Source organism: Haliotis rufescens, unplaced genomic scaffold, assembly GCF_023055435.1.
Source record: "Haliotis rufescens isolate VD_foot unplaced genomic scaffold, xgHalRufe1.0.p SCAF_21, whole genome shotgun sequence".
In the NCBI taxonomy this organism is placed as follows: Eukaryota; Metazoa; Mollusca; class Gastropoda; order Lepetellida; family Haliotidae; genus Haliotis; species Haliotis rufescens.
In genome coordinates, this window is record NW_025963902.1 from 5,661,611 (window position 1) to 5,682,147 (window position 20,537).

General features: G+C 40.5%; 2 protein-coding genes across 3 annotated transcripts in view; one reads left to right on the forward strand and one right to left on the reverse strand.

Annotated features, from left to right (window-relative positions):
- LOC124133360 (protein strawberry notch homolog 1-like) overlaps positions 1-10,754 on the reverse strand; it is a 46,655-nt gene extending 35,901 nt beyond the window's left edge. Inside the window, exons 1-6 of the mRNA XM_048401161.1 lie at positions 10,671-10,754; positions 7,755-7,880; positions 4,852-4,992; positions 3,429-4,046; positions 2,222-2,345; positions 217-426 (exon numbers count right to left, since the gene is read on the reverse strand). Coding sequence (XP_048257118.1) covers positions 217-426; positions 2,222-2,345; positions 3,429-4,046; positions 4,852-4,992; positions 7,755-7,880; positions 10,671-10,688 — 1,237 coding nt within the window. The 5' untranslated portion in view covers positions 10,689-10,754. The remainder of the gene's footprint in view (positions 1-216; positions 427-2,221; positions 2,346-3,428; positions 4,047-4,851; positions 4,993-7,754; positions 7,881-10,670) is intronic.
- Positions 10,755-11,194: 440 nt separating this feature from the next.
- Positions 11,195-18,225, forward strand: LOC124133359 (N-lysine methyltransferase KMT5A-like). 2 transcript variants are annotated; one of them, XM_046497735.2, is made up of 7 exons: positions 11,195-11,306; positions 12,100-12,199; positions 12,735-13,125; positions 13,570-13,657; positions 14,800-14,859; positions 16,906-17,096; positions 17,648-18,225. In XM_046497735.2, the coding sequence occupies exons 2-7, from the start codon at positions 12,124-12,126 to the stop codon at positions 17,856-17,858; spliced, it is 1,017 nt and encodes a 338-aa protein (XP_046353691.2). In that variant the 5' UTR covers positions 11,195-11,306; positions 12,100-12,123; the 3' UTR covers positions 17,859-18,225. The 2 variants fall into 2 exon arrangements, with proteins under 2 accessions (XP_046353691.2, XP_046353692.2); XM_046497736.2 differs by having other exon boundaries at positions 11,203-11,291.
- Positions 18,226-20,537: the final 2,312 nt, after the last annotated feature.

Below are 20,537 nucleotides of genomic sequence, written 5' to 3' on the forward strand. Positions count from 1 at the left end.
TGCATGCAAATGCGTTCTCAATGCTCTTTAGAAACATGTACTGTCCCCCTATTTATCATTCCATGCCCATAATTTTCTATGCTCATGCATATGTTTTTAGACACCAATATACCAAGTCGCCAACTGTCAATTTCTTTGGCCTACCCTACCATAAGGGTATCCACTTACATCAACACACCCTACTGATTCAGAGTCCTCCAATACGCCCTAACTTACCTATGAGATAGCCAGCACGTTCGCCACTGGGCAGGACTGTTTGATGTCTCTGACTGGAGTACACAATGGCCTCCAGCTGCAGAGCAGACAACTGACAATTGTCCATCACAGACTCGGGTATACACAGCTTGTAGTTGATATCTGGAGGCTCCACGCTGGCCATTGAGCTTGTTTCCACAACAGCGTCAGGATGCTTTTCTCCAAGCTTTACTGTAACATAAATTTGGATGGTGATACAGGCCTCGATTTAGCTACATAAAACAAGTGAAACCTATAATTGAAAAAGGCTTAATATTTATGTCTACATCCACCAAGTATGTTTCTGACTATCACTTACTTGTCCACACAAAATCAATCTTTGAACAGACTCCATACCTCTGAAGTTTATTACCATTTATTCCCTGTGTTATGTCTAATATGGGCTTGAATTAAGGAACTTGATTCAACTTGCATTAGCAGCATGTTGATTTGAAATCCTTGCTGCATAGACAAAACCACTGGTCCACTTAATTCATTAAGTTAAAACAGATGCATTAATGCGTCTAAACAAACAAAATGTCAGATCTCTGATGACTGAGTAATGATTTCATATTAATTAATGACATATTGCTGTAAAACATAGTAGGAACATGTGCACATAATCTTGAAGTACCCACAGTTTGATGACTCCAAGCCGAGTGAGTGAGTGAGTGAGTGAGTGAGTGAGTGAGTGAGTGAGTGAGTGAGTGAGTGAGTGAGTGAGTGAGTGAGTGTAGTTTTACGTCGCTTTTAGCAATATTCCAGCAATATCAAGGTGGGGGACACCAGAAATGGGCTTCACAAATTGTATCCTTGTTGGGAATCGAACCTGGTGCTTCGGCATGACGAGCAAACTCTTTAACCACTAGGCTAACCAACCGCCCCTTATTTGGCATGAACAGAAGTCCTTTTGGTCTGATCAGTTCAAATCAGGTCAGACTTTGGGGGGGGGGGGGGGGTTATGAATATTTTATCCCACAGGTTGGTAGGTTAAAAAAATAATAGAAACCTCCAGTTTAAACTATGTTTCTTATTCATCAAAATGTTAAACTGGAGAGGATAAAGACAGAGGAATACAGATTTGACATAATTTGTTTTAAAGTTTTTAAGATAAATTTTACCGCCCCAACCAAGCCAAGAATAAAGGGCAAATTAAACACTGGGAGATTAGTGGCTTTGAGTGTGTCCAACGATCATTGTTGTGTGGAAAAGTAAGGGTTAGTCTGACACAAATTTTATTTTATTTTACAGCACTTGGGGTATGAGTGAGTGAGTGAGTGAGTTTGGTTTAATGCCGCTTTTAACAGTATTCCAGTTATATCACGGCGTGTCAGCTTAATGTGGGAGGAAAACCAGAAGTGATGCAGGTCTCAGACGTTTACCACTTCAGTAAAACTCAGGAACACGAGTATGGTGCTGACAAACCTAGAAACATAATCGGGGCGAACCGGGATTCCAACCCACAATCATAGGTGTCTGGCGTGCCCAAGGGACGCAACTCTGCACAGCGAATCACGGTGCCTTAGACGACTGGGCCACCCGTGCCCCCACTTAGGGTATGAAGACAAATATTAGGTGGTACTTTTCAATATTATGTTGCACTTCTGCATGCTTTACATAACTAAATCCAGTCCAGATAAGTAAATTATTTTTTTCAAAACTGAAGGGGGCAGAGGTGGCCCAATCGTCGTCTAAGGTGCCACGAATCGCTGTGCAGAGTCGCATCCCTTGGGCGTGCCAGAAACCTATGATTGTGGGTTCGAATCCCGGTTCGCCCAATTATGTTTCTAAGTTTGTCAGCATCATACCCGTGCTCGTGGGTTTCTCCAAAGTGGTAAACGTCTGAGACCTGCATCACTTCGGGCTTTCCTCCCACATTAAGCTGACACGCCGCAATATAACTGTAATACTGTTAAAACCGGCGTTAAATCCAACTCACTCACTCCATCAGCAATGATCCACTATTGGTTCAAGTAGTGCTACTCACATTTTTCCGGCATGTAATCGAAGTAGGTCTCTGCATGTCCCAACTCCTCCACTTCCTCTTCCACTTCCTCCTCCTCCAAGGCTGTTGGAGGACGCATGATTGTCTGACTGTGTTGGCGATGGACCTGAAAGTGAAACACAGCCAACCATTAAAGTTGATCAAGAGTTTTCCTGTCATCTCACCCATCCTGACTCAGAGAACTTTTCTGTCATGGCATAGAACACAGACAAGGATTTATCTAGGCTTCCTAACTAACTGCCATTGCCAGACCAGTTGGGAAAATTGTGTACAAAATTGGAACTTTTCTTCAAAAGTCCTTATTTTCTTAGTGTTTGATTGGCATTCTCAAAGTTGGCAAATAAGTAAGAAAAATGTAAAAACGAAAAAACAACTTCAGATTTATTGCATAAAGCGACGTTTCAATAACGTTGCTATATGCAAAAAGCGTATAGTCGATGAAGTCATCTATATCCCCCGCCCATTTTAACACGTTATGGTCCCAAACCAGGTAACTGACCCAACATTTCTCTTAGCCCATGTCAAAATAGCTGCAATGAAAATTCTAAATTAAACATTGAATACAAAAATGGAAAATTTAACATTAAAACCTCTTCATGTTCATTGTCCTGTTAGTGAAGTGTGACCAGGCTCCAAGTGCTAACATTATATCCCCCGGTCATTGGATCAGAGTGTACTCAATTTTCATTCTCAGCTCCCTAGGGAGTACACAACCAAGGCTGCCCTTGTCAAACTTTTCATGGAAAATAATTACAAAATAACCAACAAGCTACGGGGAATTACAGATTATCTGTCCCGAGTGAATAAAGAGTTAATCAAGAGCCTTTGCCTAGGGACTTATGGCATTCATTTTACGAGGAACAGCTAATCCATATATTTGAGTTTCAAGTTGGTTATACCATAAATTACTCACTGACATTTTAACAATGTTTACGAGAGAAAAAAACATGAAATGTCACACTGCAAAGAAACTGCACTGAAGGCAGCCTACTGTTCAGATGACGTAATGTCACAAATCTGTGCCGTCATGAACAATGGATGACGTCGTATTGAATATTTCTCAACTAGGAAACACTGTGACGTCATAAAGGTTCAACTGAGCAACTGAGAATCATTTTCTATCCTTATCTCTCATACCACCATAACACTGACCTGGATATCATGAGATACAATACAGTTTTCCACTTACCTGTATTCCAGCAATGTTCTTTAGCCGAACATCCTCTTGAGACCACAGCCTTGAGAGATCCTTATTAGAAAGACTAGTTTTGATGGCATTAATGTTATTACCATTCACAAGTGACGTTGCCACATTGCTTGGAACCGTAGAAGTAACTGAGCGATTTCCTTGTAAACTGTTCAACAAAGATGTCTGAGCGGGAGTCATAGTTGAGCCAGGTAAAAGCTTCCCTCCCGACATCCCCACTTTGCTGACAACCTGTATTGGCGAACTAGTCCGCATTATTTGCCCGTTCACTGTGGAAATTGAGTTCATATTCTTATTACTACTTGCTACAATAATCTTTGGGCTGTTTGCACTGGTAACTTGTGGAGTGAGGGTGATGGTTTGCCTGCTCCCCACATTGCCTCCGGACCCCATGCGGGTGATGGTGATGACACGGGGCTGATTGGGCGACACCCCCTGCACCAGGGAGCGTGTGATGCTGCTGGGGAGGGACGATAGTGGTGAGGAGGAAGAGTTTAACAATGAACTTGGAACACGGATGATCTTTGGAGCATGTACTGTGGGACTTTGTCCAGGGACTATATTGGCTCGTAGTAGAGACTGTGGAACACCGGCCAGTACCTGCAACATTGCAGCATAACAAATCAATTATTCATTTCTGTATGACAGGCTGATTAGACATTTAAATAGGAATCCAAAGGTGCCCTTGTCAGGAAATTATGAAAATTTATTTCATTCAAAAATTGAGATTTTTAAAAAAAAGAAGATTTTCCTAACATAAGCAAGATAAGAGGTATTTGAACAGTATTTAAAAAATGTAGTCAAAATTTCAATGCAATAATTAAACACTGGGCACTGAACCTTATTGCTCCTGTTTTCCAGTGAAATGTAAGTCACCTTTAAAAATCCAAAACATTAGTTATACCAACATTAACATGAATTGGGAAACCTTAAATTCTAATGTGGAATTTTTTACTGACATTTGGGGCCCAATATCAGGGTTAGAAACTGGCACAAGTCCTGAAGTCCTTGCCAAACTGCCCAATAGTTAAGGTATCATAAGGACTAGTAGAAATTGAAAAATAATGGGACAAGGGGCCATTGTACATGTTGTAGGTAAGCAATAGGAGCTCCAGGCCGATTCCTATTATTTTCCAGAGTGATACCTGGTAGTCGCAGCGGTAAAAATTGTTCAAATCAAATGGAAACATCAGATCATGATTATGTAGCCACACTTGGGAGGGAATATAAAATGGTGATAAAGGGGGAATGTTTGGTCCTTTTGCATAGTTACAAGTCTCAAACTGGCACGCCACATTTCCAACATTGACAACAGAAAAAAGTAGCATCAACGAGGAGGACTTCCTTGATGATGCAGGTGATGTAGAAACAGCCCAGCTTCTGCTCCTGGACATGTGTGACTTACTGGGCTCGGGGTGTTCCTTGGTTTGATATGTGCAGAGGTTGCAGTCAGCTGGCCCATGGCCTGGTTGAACAGATCAGCCTGGTTCACGTCACCATGCTTGCTGTTTGGTGTCCCATTTACCAAGGGTGAATCAGGAAACCCCTGCAAAAAATTAAAACAACTTTTAACCATTTGGCAACATAAAATTCACTGATACTAGTTGGTTGGTTTGTTCTTTAACGCCGCCCTCAGCAATAATGTGACTACAACCATGTGCTAGATTGTTAAAACTATAACAATAGCTGGTTTTTGGGGGGTTGTTTTTTTGTTTGTTTAATGCCGCACACAGCAATAATCAAGCTATATGACGGCTGTCTGTAAATAATCAAGTCTGGACAAGACAATCCAGTGATTGACATCATAAGCATCGATCCAAGCAATTGGGATACGATGACATCAACCAAGTCAACAAGCCTGACCACCCGATCCCGTTAGTCGCCTCTTACAACAAGCATAGTCGCTTTTTACGGCAAGCATGGGTTGCTGAAGACCTATTCTACCCCGGTTCTTCACTGTTACTAATCAAACTAATTATCATCATGCATACTGCTATTATCATTAGTATTATTATTATTATTATTGAAACTTTAACAATAAATTGTATATTCATAAACCTATCGTATCTCACACTATGCATTTCTTCCTTCTTTCAGTTTCAATCCTGGAGTGGAAACAAAGTTTCCAGTTTAAAAAAGCATTACACCCGAAAACATCCCAGCATTACCATGATGCCCACCCAAAACAATGGGTCACGCACTGTAATCCTGTGTGCGGTAAGCTTAAGTGACCTGATCACATGACACACCCTGTCTTTCATTCTCTTTTTTAGAGCGTAGAGACTGGAGTAACCGATGCGGGCGTGGCTGGGTGGGCATATAGTGTGTGACATAGGATAAGTATATAAATATACAATTTATAACCATAAAATGCAAATTTTTAACTTATCCTATCTCACACTATGCATTTATCCCACAGTTGGACAGTGGGACGCACATACCCTCACCTGTATCAGACTACAACTGTGAGATGTACATGAGGAAGCTGGTGATCAAGGATGCTTCAATATCAAGATCAAGAATGTGAGGCCCCAAACCTACCCTTGAGGCATTGACGAATAGACGGTGCATCAAAATGGCGGCCTCAAGAGACTCCTGCACAAACATTTGATTCCTGGAGCCACAGAATAAGAATCAGGACAGTGCAGTTGTTGTCCTGCATAGGGGAAGGTGGCCTCTCTGGGTTCAGTGCTTGTGCAAATGTCAACAGATGCAGGTGCTGCTGCCATTGTCGAAGATGTAACGACTGTCTGAGTGCCAATGGCACTAGTTTCTTTATTTTCGACCACCCGTACGGAGGGAAGAACATCTTGCTGCTATGAACTGAAGACATTGCGTAGGAGTGGGCTTGGATTTCACTATGTTGATTAGCCAACTTAGCTGCAGAAATAGCTTCTGAGTGAACTTGAGGTGCTTCACAAGTGTTATATGATCAGCGGGGGCTTAGATCATGTAGATGCAATCGTCTATGTACACTTCAAACACGATTCCTCTGCGGTGAAGGAATTGTGTGATTGGCTTTGTAATATGTGTGAAAAGCCACAGGGAGCACATGAGCCCCTTCCAATGGTAGTGATTGCCTTGGAATATGAACCAAAGGTAATGGTGGTGATCCCGATAGATTGGCACATGAAGATAGGCATCTTGTAGGTCAAGATTGACCATGAAATCGCCTCGTTGGATGATCTTATGAAGAAGTGTGATGGATACAATCTGAAAATGAGGTGGCTATTCGAGGAACTGCACATTTAATGTCTTTATTTTGAAAATCATCCGAAATTTTTCGGCAAATATAATCTCAGGGTACCTGGGTACTGACCTAGACGATCTATATCTTGGTTTGTGACTAATGTACCGATGGCGTCTTAAAGGGCTTGAAGTTGGCTGGCAGCATATCGTCTGTGCAGAGGATTGGACGTAGTTTGGGGAGTCACAGATAACGGAAATCAATAAGCATGACGCAGAAGTTGAGTGATGAAATGGTCGTCCAAAATCGTCCAATTTTCTCAAAAAAATGTCCAAGTCTCCTGCCTATTGGCGATTTGAGTAATGGTACGGCTGGGGGCATAAGGTCCCAATCATATCATATTCAAAGACCAAGTTGGACACCTGTCAAGCAGGGCCATAACATGAACTCACTTGACTTTCAGACATGTGCAGTAACAATAGATAAATATGATGGCCTGTGAGTTATTTGTTGGTGGAATGTATTTGTAATTAAATCAAACAGCCCTCTAGCATGCCTAGCACTTGCCTTTCATTCATATAACCTTGAATACGCCCCAAAGGCCAATCTCATGGATGTTTGAAATTACACAATATCAATTAACAATCGGTTAAAAATAATATTGTGATAAATGTTCTTGAAAGAAAGAATATGTATACAGGTTATACCTTTAATGTTTGAAATACAGGTAAAAAGAACTTGTCTGGCTGCCATCAGGACCCACATCTTTCAGAAGCTGCAGGCCCTGACCGAACTCCCCAGGACCTCATTTAAAAAACTGCCGCTTATAGTGAAAACAAAAGTGACACGTAAACTTACTGCAGGCCATACAGACTACCAGCCAACACAAGAGCCCTAGAGGGCTCTTCGGGCAGGCACTTATCTCGAATACCCTTACATGTTAGCACACCCTTCTAAGTGTAGAGGCCATGGCTAAGGAACAACCTTTCAGACTGTTCACAGTGATCTTGACCTCAACAGATAGCTTGGCACTGCCAAAGTTTCATTTACTGACCGTTTACAGCGTTAACAGTGTATTTAGTACAACTCCTAACAGCTACCAATCGTCGTTGTCAACTCACCGTATTGTGCAAACTGCCATAGTCACTTGTAGATGGCACGGAGGATTCACAGCTCAAATCTGCCAAATCATTTCCAGTAATTCCAGACTCATCCAATGCAGCCGACAACAGGTCAAAAGAGTCATTCTGAAGCAAAAGAAAGACCAGGAGTTAGAGAAAGTCCTCATATGCTTCACAGTTCTACTACGACCTATAGATTCAAGATTTCCAAAAAAGTGCTTAGAAATCAGATCATCTTTAACATGTTCGTCTGTTGCTGAATGTCCCATTCAGCAATATTTCAGCTGTATGTCAGACTGTAAATAATCTAGTCCTGACCAGACAATCCAGTGATTGATAGTATGAGAAATAAGCCACGCCATCAAGGTACGATGACACAACCAACAGCCTGATCTATTATAATCTCCTATGACCAAAACAGTCTCAGGGCCCACTTGCACAAAGCAATCTTAGCGCTAAGATGATCGTAACTCCATATACATATATATACTACTCAAAAGAAGTTAAGGATCACCTGATTCTTTCATATTACAATAGTTAATCTCTCATGCCATGACAGATTAACATTACCAATATGAAAGAATTGGGTGATCCTTAACTTCTTTTGAGTAGTATATATATATATATATATATATGACAGCAGTCTGTAAATAATCAAGTCTGGACCAGAAAATCCAGTAACTGACCTCATAAGCATTGATCCATGCAATCGTGATACGATGACGTGCAATACCAAGCCAGCAAGGCTGACCACCCAATCCCATTAGTCGCCTCTTACGACAAACATAGTCGCCTCTTACACTGTTACAGCAAGCATGGGTTGCTGAAGACCTATTCTACCCCTGATCTTCATGGGTAGTTAGTTAATTTTGACTTGTTACATTTTAAGCAAGAACATGGATAAAAAAGACTGATAAAATGTTTTACACCATAACAAGACAGAGGTCAATAAAGACTCATAATTGATGGATGAAATGACAGATGCCCAAAACTGCTCTTGGTGAGCTGTAGGTACCGGTACAATGAATATTACTGTGTGTCCCTTCGGACACAGTGTATTCTTTTTCTGCGTCCATTATTTACATTTGTGCGTACTAAAAGCACATTTGTGCATTGCGAAAAACCCGGCAGTGGCCCATAAATATACAAAATTGGACAAGAATAAACTCCACAAATATAATCCATGCCATTGTGCACCGAAAATATAAGTGGCTGAAGTATGTCATTGTGAATGATGTATCAAGCAATGTCTACAATGATAAAATATTTTCGGCATCGTAATACCTTTCAACTTTAGCCACTTAGTCAAAGTCTTCCAAAATTTCCTCCAACTCAGTATAAAGTGTCCAATGCATGATACAATCAGATACAATCGATGTCAAAAGACAAGCTTTCACGGAGACGAAGCAGTAATGGTTGAGTGAATGTTGTACAATTATATCACTCCAGTCTGGGAAAACACCAGACAAAGCATTGGCTAAAAGCATGAGCAATGATCCAAGCCCTCAAGGTATAACAACATTCAGTGGGTAGAGGCTGCACATTGCACCCACCTGATCTCCATCATAGTTGGCTCTAACACCAAGCATGGGTACCTGGCCTATTCTATTCCAGATGCCTGACAGGGATACGGGTTAGTAGTTAACAAAGTGGTTGGTTGGTTTGTTGTTTAACGCCGCACTCAGCAATATTCGAGCTATATGACGGCGGTCTGTAAATAATCGAGTCTAGACCAGACAATCCAGTGATTGATATCATGAGCATTGATCCACGCAATTGGGATCGATGACATGCATCAACCAAGTCAACGAGCCTGACCACCCGATCCCGTTAGTTGCCTTTTACGACAAGCATAGTCACCTTTTATGGCAAGCATGGGTTGCTGAAGACCTGTTCTACCCCGGAATCTTCACGGGTAGTTTTCAAAGTAAATTGAATGTTATTTAATGGGGCATCAGCAATATTCCAGCTGTATCAATGTGGCCTGAAAATACTAAAGTCTGGACCAGGCAAAACAGTGCCTGAAAACATGAGCAGCGATTCAAGCTATGAAGGTATGACGGCACGCAATGAGCAAAGGTAACTGATCCATATTATAGCTCTGGTGTGTTTCAACTAGATCAATTCTATTATGTATATAGATTACATTCAGTATGACTTCCTTGTAACAGGCCGTGTCCTAATAATGAAAGCAGCACCTTCCCCTCCCTTTAAATATAATTTAGCTTAGTCATGTTAAAAATACTCTGATTTAAGTAAACAAATATTCCAGGAAATTAAGTTATCCTATAAACAACCAAATTTATAATTAATGGTTAAACGCTTAATGGTTCAGTGAGATGAGAAAACAGATCGAGGTTTAGGCCTTGTCCAAGAAGTTTCTTCCTTGATGTAGGTACCCAAATGTAGGGTGATTGAAATCGGATGAAATCACCTTAGTGAATCAAACTTCCTATCTGTCGTTCACATAGCACTGGGGCATCAATTAAAACAATCATAAACGAAAAGTAACACATAATTAAACGACAAGGACAAATATTGAAATTCCGAAAGTTAAAAAAAAATGTTTCTATTTTGCGGATTGTCCATGTTTACGAGTTATCCCATTTGTAAAATGCCTCCGTTATATATCAGCTTGTTTTGAATGGAACATTATTTGGTTAAACACTGACATAACAAATCAAAAGGTGCAAGATGTGCATAGGATTTATCCATGTCAAACAAAACACATTATTTGGCATTAGTGATCCAGTGTGTCGTGTCTTTAGTGTGGTGGTAAACGTGAGTTTACTTCCTCACTTCACGATCGAAATTTATGGTAAAAAAACGAGTTTGGTTGTGTTATTTCCTTTACAATAGTTCAATTGTAAACTAAATATTTCGATTTAGTCGATGCTGACCGAATACATGGCTTACATTTGCTTCTGTTGCCATAATATTTTCACAGCAAATTACGACACCTCTTCGGCAACATTACTTGTCCCTTGCTTAATTACCCACAATGCATTTCAGACTATCTTCCAAAAACTTACATTATTAATAACAATATTTACGTCCTATCAATTTATCGTAATGTATATAATCATTTTCCAATATTTCAAACAGTAGATGAAATATATGTTATTATACTTTACTTGTTTATGGAAAGTTTCCATACTAGAATTGAATGTGTATAATAAGCTGGTGTTTATATATGGTAGTTCTGCGTTAGGAAGCTAGTATAACTGTGACACCATGATTTTTTAAAAGTAGATATCCCAAAAAGAAATTCACAACTTTATTTTCATCCTTAATATTATTACGATAAATGACGAACTACATACGCTCGTGTAAATATTAATTCTTCTATAAAGAACGAATGGTTCAATCGCCCGAAAGCCAATCAAATTCCTTCAAAGAACGATCCAGGACCAATAGAATGTTCTCTCGTACGGCATTGCGACCAATCAGCAAAGCGTAATTCACACGAATTTATGTTCTCTGTTTTGGCGATGAAAGTCACGATCTAGTCTGATTGACATACAATATTTGTGACGGGTGTGTGTATTAATGGTATGGTTGTGAAACAGGTCTATGTTTTATATCATCTTCAGAATGTGTTCGCTGCCTTTTGACTTTTCAGACGATGCCACATCCATACGTTCATGTTTGGATTTGATCGGTTGATAAAGAGATCTATGATTTTATGCATTGATATGATGATGTGTAGCGTTTGGGTCCGTGGTTTCTCAATTTAGTGTAGGTCCTAATAATTTATTACTTTGCCTCAGATAGAACGTCTAGTTATGTAGATTAGATTTCATCATACGTCTCCAACACCGGCTGTAAATAGGTAACCTTAAATTAAAATCGAAGTTCAGAAATGTACACAAGTGTGGCATTATAACGACGCTGACTTCATCATTGTATCATAAAGGTATGACATTTTAAAAAACGGGTATATTACACATGTGACACTGTAGATGACAGAAAGAAAATAGTTTTGTAAGTGCCGTAAATCTTTTGCCTTGCTAGATAACGTTTGTGTTTACAAAACGGTACCTTGGGCCGGAAATGTGCTCCAGGTACCAATCTGTGTACATTCCAGATGTCACATCCAAACTTTCATTTCAGAATTTCATTGACACAGAGCTCTATGACTTCATCCATTGATGGTGTGTTGTGTTTGGGACCATGGCTTCTCAATTTAGTGTAATAATTCGCTTTGCTGTAGAACATTTTGCTGTACTGCCTGTGCCAACAATGATCCCAGATTGGTATTACTTCTGCCCGTAACCATGTGAAGTAGGGATTACGAGCAGAAACCTTTCCATAACTTTAGTTGCATTCTATCATTTGGTTTCAGATGAGCCATCAGTATTAGGGGAAAATGGAGAAAACTGCTGATTCAGAGACTGTCATCAACACTAAGACAATACAAAGCAAGATCCAGTTGGAGGATGAAGGTAAATTAAGAAGGGGTAACGGTTACGCTCATTCAGGACTAGAGGAATCAAATCAGTCTCTAGATTTTCACTTGTGGCTTTATCTATCTTTGGATAACTATTCTTTAACTTTGAAATTTGAAGCCAGAGCAAAATTGTTTGGTCCAGTGAGTTCAGGTCCTCATTTACTTGGTTGATTGTATGTTATGGTATCAATGTCTGGACTGATGCCCTATGTCCATCAGTGAGGGGGCACGGGTGGCCAAGTCGTCTAAGGCAATTCGCTGTGCAAAGTTGCGTCCCTTGGGCACGCCAGAAACCTACGATTGTGGGTTCGAATCCCGGTTTGTCCCGATTATGTTTCTAGGCTCTAGGTGGGTCTCACTGAATTGGTAAACATCTGAGACCTGCATCACTTCGGGCTTTCCTCACACATTAAGCTGACACGCTGCTATGTAACTGGAATACTGTTAAAAGCGGCGTTAAACCCAACTCACTCACTCACTAAAAATGGTGGATATGCTCTTGGCAAGTCACTATTGTTCCTAAATTTCAGATGAGGACAAGACTCCTGATGGTGATGAGTCCCTTCAATCCTCCTCCGTCTTGTTGACTCCTGAGGCATCCCCCGTCAAAGACAAAGACACCGTCTCAGAGCCTGCTGCATGTAGTGATGACAATGGTGTGGAGACGTCAAATGCAGGCAGTCGGTCACCATTGGGTGTCGACCACACATATGCCCAAATAGAGCCCAAACTGTGTTTGTCAGACTCTGAATCTACCTCACATTGTAAGCAGCTCAGGGAAGGGACTGAGAGTCCTTTGTCAACAAGTAGTTCACAAAGTTCTGTGCCAAAGAAGAGGAAAGGGAAACGAGGGAAGGTGAAGCCTACGTCTGTAGATGACAAGTCCTTCACACCACCAAGACCAAGGCCAGGAAGGAGGAAGTAGGCATTTCATATTTGGGATTCACCAAGTTTAGCTGTTTGATATATCCTCGTGTACTGTTTTTTCGAGCCCCTAAGAAGTATTTCTGATTACGTGTCTTATAACAATCCCCCCAAAATAAAATTACATCTTACCTTTGAGAACATTTATTTCTGATTACACTTGGACGGTTACATGACCATGTCTTCTTACACAACTGTTACATGTATAGTGATAATTCCTTGCCAAGCGAGACGAGTCAATCAGGCACCATCTTGTTATCACGGTTATTTTGGCATCAATTTCATCCATTGTAGAAGATTTTGCAAATATTTTTGTACTGACACTTTACATGGATCATTGTTTAAGTTTATCATTAGTATCATGAATATCGGCAGGCATTTTCATGATTTTACGTCTTCTTGTTTTCTGTATCTAATTTCTTCTAATTTCTATTTTCTCAGAAAAACTGAACCTCCAACACAGAACAAAACAATTACAGACTACTTCCCCGTGAGAAGAAGTGGTCGCAGATGTTTGTCCTCACTCAAGGTATGGAATAGAATCATTGTGATGATATCTGCTCCTCTAATTTGTGTGCATGGGTTCTTCTGGAAATGGACCACCTCCGTGGTCTTGTGGTAGAGCGTCCGCCCGGAGAGCTGAAGGTTCGGGGTTCGATCCCCGGCAGCGTCATACCAAAAGACGTTAAAAGATGGTACTTGTTGTTACCCTGTCTGGCGCTCGGCATTAAGCGGCTAAAACAAGGACTGGTCGGCTCGGGGTCAATATACTGTGTCTGAGTGGGGTATTCATTTTAAACTGCGGCATGGTATCTCAGTGAGCTAGCACTATAAATCGGCATCAGTCCGGACAAGTACAAGCAGCCACACACACACATGCATGCACGTCGCTATATAAGTGCAATAATCTTGGACGCGACGTTAAACCCAATTTCACCTCACCTCTTCTGGAAATGTCCACAGGTATTGATTTGATTTTTCATTCATGGTTGGTTGGATCATGTTGGTGTATGTTGTTATTTTTTTTGCTGTGGGTTTTCCTGGTTAGAAGACCCATGAAGATTCTGGTGTAGAATTAGTCTTCAGCAACCCATGCTAAATGCTTGCCATAAAAGGCGACTAATGGGATCGAGTGGTCAGGCTCGCTGACTTCGTTGATGCATGTCAACGATCCCAATTGCGTGGATTGATGCTCATGATATTGATTACTGGATTGTCTGGTCCAGTCTCAGTTATTTACAGACCACCGTCTTATAGCTGGAATATTGCTGAGTGCGGCGTTAAATAACCAACCAACCTGGTTAGAATAGGTTCCCTGCAACCTGTGCTGGTTGTAAGAGCGCCCCATGTGTTGGGTGGTCAGACTCAGTGACTTGGTTGATTGAGTTTCATCATAACCCGACACTGGATTGTTAAGGAAGAGAATTTGTGGATGTCAACCTCTTTATTATGAGGAACACAACGTTTGGGAGTATATAACTACTCCTTCATCAGGATTGTTGTTCACAATATCAGCCATCTGGTCCAGACTCAGTTATTTACAGACTGCCATCATATAGTGGAATATTGCTGAATGCGGCATTAAAACAACAAGACATGTTGAATTGCTGGTGGTATTGTATATGGTAGCACACTTTATGTAACTAACCAGTTAATATGTTGGGTTTGCAGAAAGAACAAACTGAAGAAGTAGAGAAGAAAATTCTTTCCCACTGTGAAGAGGGGTTGAAGGTAGGTCCATCTCTTTCTGTAGTTGTCAAGACTGATGTGGGGCACTTGTGGCCCAGTAGTCTTAGGCATTGCAATTAGCTGGGCAGAGTTGCATCCCTTTGATGTGCCAGGAACCAATGATTGTGGGTTCAAACCCGGTTAGCCTAGATTATATCTAGGTTTGTCAGCACTATACTCATGATTGTGGGTCTCACCAAAGTGGTAAATGTCTTGGCCCTGCGTCACTTTCCTCCCACATTAAACTGACATGCTGTGATATAACTGAAAAACCCATTCAGTTAATCCAATCTCACTCACTCCATCACAAGATTGATGAACTAATTGACAAGAATTTGTTAAACTTCAAGGCAGCATTATTGCAACATTCTTGAAAGTTCAGATATATAACAAACCCATGCTTGTTGTAAGAGGCGACTATGCTTGTCTTAAGAGGCGATTAACAGAATCGGGTGGTCAGGCTCGCTGACTTTGTTGATGCATGTCATCGTATCACAATTGTGTGGATCGATGCTAATGATGTCAATCACAGGGTTGTCTGGTCCAGACTTGATTATTTACACACCGCTGTCATATAGCTGTTATATTGCCGAGAGCAGCGTTAAACAAACCAAAAAAAACCAAAACAGTATAACAGTTAATCGCAATGGTAAACATTACCTGTCCAAAGAATAATGCATCAAACTCATCTTGGTGCATCGGTTCCACATCAGATCATCAAAAGATTATAAGAAGGTGCTGTCATAAATCTGGCACTGAACTACTAACTATGCCATGAGACTGTCATCATGGTGGTGAGGAACAGTTACCCTGTGTTCAAAGTTAAGCATGTGGGGCATGGATGGCCCAGTTGTCTAAGGTGCAGCAATGGGCTGTACAGAGTTGCGTCCCTTGGTTATGCCAGAGACCTATAATCTGGGTCTGTCAGCACCATACCCATGCTTGTGGGTTTCACCAAATTTGTCAACATCTGAGGCCTGCATTACTTCAGGCTTTCCTCCCACATTAGGCTGACACACCGTGATATGACTGGAATACTGTTCAAAGCAGTGTTAAACCAAACTCACTCAAAGTTAGGCATGGAAGGGAAATGATCCATCCAGGTTATGTAATCATGCTTATGTTACAAATCAAGTTTTAAGGGACACCTTTATTTGATCTACTATATCAGCAATTCTTAACTGCCCTGGGAATTCAGAAACTGGGAAGAGTATTATCAATTTCTATGAAAAGAGACTGCCTCCATGGTGTAGTGGATGGAGCATATGCCCGGAGAGCGGAAGGTCATACCGAAACACAAAGATGGTACTTGTTGTTACCCTGCCTGTGGCTCAGCATTAGGGGGCTAAAACAATTACTGGTTGACTTGGAGTCAGTATACTGTTTCTAAGTGTTGTATTCATACATTAAACTGCAGCACTGTATCTCAGTGGGCTAGCACTATTAAATATATCGACATTAGCCCAAACTAGTACAAGCAGCCACCCATGAACATCGCTATATAAGTGCAATAATCTTGAACGAGAAGTTAATCCCCATTTCACCTCACCTCGCCTATGAAAAGGAATGGTCAAAGAAGGAGGATCGAAAGTTTTGTTCTTATTTGTACACTAAAATTCGAAAGGCACATCAAAACGTCATTATGGCTGTGTCACACTTGGAAAGAATGTCCCTTATATTTCCGGTATCAGTTAACACTGTGGGTTGCAGTTAATAACATGGTGACCTGTGAAGATCTGGGGTAGAATAGGTCTTCAGCAACCCATGCTTGCTGTAAAAGGCGACTATGCTTGTTGTAAGAGGCGACTAACGGGATCGCGTGGTCAGACTTGCTGACTTGGTTGATGCATGTCATCGATCCCAATTGCCATGATTGCATGGATCGATACTCATGATATTAATCACTGGATTGTCTGGTCCAGACTCGAATATTTACAGACCGCCGTCATATAGCTGGAATATCGCTGAGTGCGGCGTTAAACAACAAAGCAAACCAGACCTAATAACATGGTATATGAAACCTGTTGAATATTTACCTTTTCTTTTCAGGTTGTGAATTTTGAGGGGAAAGGTCGTGGTGTGATGGCAACAAGATCTTTCTTCAAGGGAGAATTTGTTGTGGAGTATGCTGGTGACTTAATAAATATCGGAGAGGCGAAGGAGAAAGAAAAATATTACTCTGGTAACCCCAAGGTTGGCTGTTACATGTACTACTTCATCCACAAGAACAAGCACTTCTGGTAGGTCATGGCAGTTAATTAAGTTTGACCGTGGTTAAGATTCAGGTGTTTAAATTCTTGTTGATATAGCATGGCATTGAGACTTCTGAGAGATGGCAATTAAAAAAACGTTCCAATCATGTCAGTCTCCTCAGGGTTGATGCACAAGTGAGCTCCAAAAAGTTCATGGAGTACATTATCAATCTTTATATCACATATTCTATACTCTTATGTACTTTTGGGGCTTGGTGGTGAATTCTTTCTGTTTTGGGGGGTTTTGTGAACATATAATTCTAGAGTGTTTACTTATTCAAGCACTGTGTGAGAAAAAGAATATATTTTTACAAACTTAAAATTCTTGTTTCTTGTCTTTTGAATGATATGTAAAAATATTTATAGTATCGGCCTTCTTAATTTCCTTCTTGGACCTTTGATGTAGCAAACATTATTCTTTTCTGCAATTATTATGTTTTGCTACTTATGAATTGAAATACTTTGATTAATACTGTAATTTACATAGTCTTAAGGATATATGAGCCACTGTTTTGAAACATGAATTTATATTTTTCCAGTGTCGATGCCACAGCCGAAAGTGGAAAATTAGGTCGACTCATCAACCACAGTCGAAATGGAAACTGCCAACCTAAAGTAATTGAAATCAAGAAATTGCCATACCTCACTCTCGTGGCGTCACGCGAGATCTCAGAAGGGGAGGAGCTTCTCTATGACTACGGGGACCGCAGCAAGTCCTCGGTCGAGTCTCACCCGTGGCTGAAGTTATGAAGTTTCTGTTGTGTCTAGCTTATAGTTCTTGTTCATATGATCTCGGCATTATCTAGTTGCAGTTTTCAAATATATGGTCTGATTTATGTACCACTCCCCAAAATGAATTACAGGAACTGATAAGAATAAGGTTTTAGTAAGAAAATTCAATAATGTTCATTTCCTTTTACGCCTTGTTCTGGGTTATGGCTGCTTGTCCTATAGCAAGAGATTACAGACAGTATTGAAGGACTGGTTGTTTTCTTTTAACATCTGGGGGCACGGGTGGCCCGGTCGTCTAAGGTGCCGCGATTCGCTGTGCAGAGTTGCATCCCTTGGGCACGCCAGAAACCTATGATTGTGGGTTCGAATCCCGGTTAGCCCCAATTATGTTTCTAGGTTTGTCAGCACCATACCCGTGCTCGTGGGTGTCACCGAAGTGGTAAACGTCTGAGACCTGCATCACTTCAGGCTTTCCTCCCACATTAAGCTGACACGCTGTGATATAACTGTAATACTGTTAAAAGCGGCGTTAAACCCAACTCACTCACTCACTTTTAACATCTAGTAATGTATGAGAAACACTTGTCTGAAATGAGTTGTCATTTCAGTTCCTGTTGTCTGGGAGATATGGGAGAGCTAGGTGGTTAAACCATTTTTGTCATGCCAGTGCCTGGGTTCAATTCTCCACATACACAACGTGTGTAGCCCATTGCTGGAACATTGCTAAACAGGTTACGATCCGACATACTCGCTCAGCGGGTCCTGGCCTGTAACAGATCATATGTACATAATGTAAATATTTTAAGATGTTGCCTGTATTGACAGATAATGCAGGACAGAACAAGAGCATATAGTGACAAAGTTGACACCCATGTATCTCCATTGCAATATGAGTTTGTATTGGATTGGATGTCAGATTATGTGATGGCTGTTCTTCTGTTACCACTGCATAATTTGAATCAGGGTTCTGATTTGTTTAACGTAGTGTCAATTTCTTTGTTTCCATGAAGGGGAAAATGAAATGTAAAATCAAATAGCCTGTGTGTGTCTGTGATAGTTATACATTGAGGAGGTGATGCATCTTTTTGTGGGGATTTTAGAGCAGCCTCTTTCAATGTAGAAAGTAGTCTCCCTTGAATTAATACCTGATCAACACTGTGCTGGGATTTATCTAGGATTCCCAAGTTGAAGAACACATACTTCTTTTCAAAATTGCAATTTTGGTTAAAATGAATATTTTTTTCGAATTGGGTGGTACATGTATTTTAACATTGCATTGAATTGTGTATAACAAAGCACTGAAACTTTTTCGATCCTCTTTCAGTCTGCGATTGCAGCCACTAGTCTGAAGCCCGAGTATTTTACAATTTCTTCTGGTCCAGTAAGATCAACTTATTCTATATTAAGACTAGTGTCTTCTGAAAATAATGCCAAAATACAAGTTTAGACTTGTAGACTCCCAAGTATTTGGCTCAGACTGCTCTTTATTGGTCCTGTTATCAGTGAAATACATGTCAGCTCGACAAAGCCATACCATTGGTTATCATGATTTATAACAGTAACTTCATGAATTGGGAAATGTTTAATTCAAATTTGGGAATTCGTACTGAAATTGACTAGACTTGGCTCCGAATATCGGCCTCTGAGCAGGTCTAGATAAATCTCTGCCGACAGGGTCAAAAGTGTTTGTCTATTTACACCAAATGAATTTAGCAAGATACCGAAAGGATTTGTATTGTTGGTATGTCCTTAGCAGTCTGCAATTATCGAGAATTGTGGTACAGTAAACTACGGTTATAACGAACACGCTTATGGCGAACTGACGGATATAACAAACTTACTTTTTGGGTCCCGATTATTTGCTGTAATTATGCTGTATATATGCTTATAACGAACGAACTATGGTTATAACGAACGAACTATGGTTATAACGAACTAAAATTAGTAGTCCCTTGAGTTCGTTGTAACCATACTTTACTGTAAATTGGGTTCAATTTATATGTACTTGTCTCTACTTTTAGACACAAGTCTGTGAAGTTATAGCTATTATCATGATTATTGTGTTGGTAAGATTAGCTGTATATCTATAGCTACTTCAGGGATACTTATACCCCAGGAAACCTCATGATGCCAGTCCTGTTCCTCAAATGGATGTAATGTGTGAAGCCCATATCTGGTGTTCCCAGCTGTAGTATCGCTGGAATATTGCTAAAAGTGTGTAAAACTATACTCACTCACTTCATTATTGACCGGTGACACGGGTGGCCCAGTCGCCCTGATTATGTTTCTAGGTTTGTCAGCACCATACCCGTGCTCGTGGGTGTCACCGAAGTGGTAAAGGTCTGAGACCTGCATCACTTCGGGCTTTCCTCCCACATTAAGTTGACATGCTGTGATATAACTGGAATACTGTTAAAAGCAGCGGTAAGCCCAACTCACTCACTCACTCACTCATTATTGACCTGTTTGTTTATACTAAACATGTAGAATAACTTCTTTGATAGGCATTTAGAAGTTGGAGTACTAAGTAAGGATAGGATTTATGCATGGACAACTTCTTTATTATCCCCTGCCCAACAAAATTCAATATTTTTTTATGAAACTTTGAAAGTCTGTCAGGTACATGCTGAACTGGTGCCTTTTGCTATTTAGAAATTTTAGAATTTTTTATTTTTTACGTTTCCATGGCAACAAGAT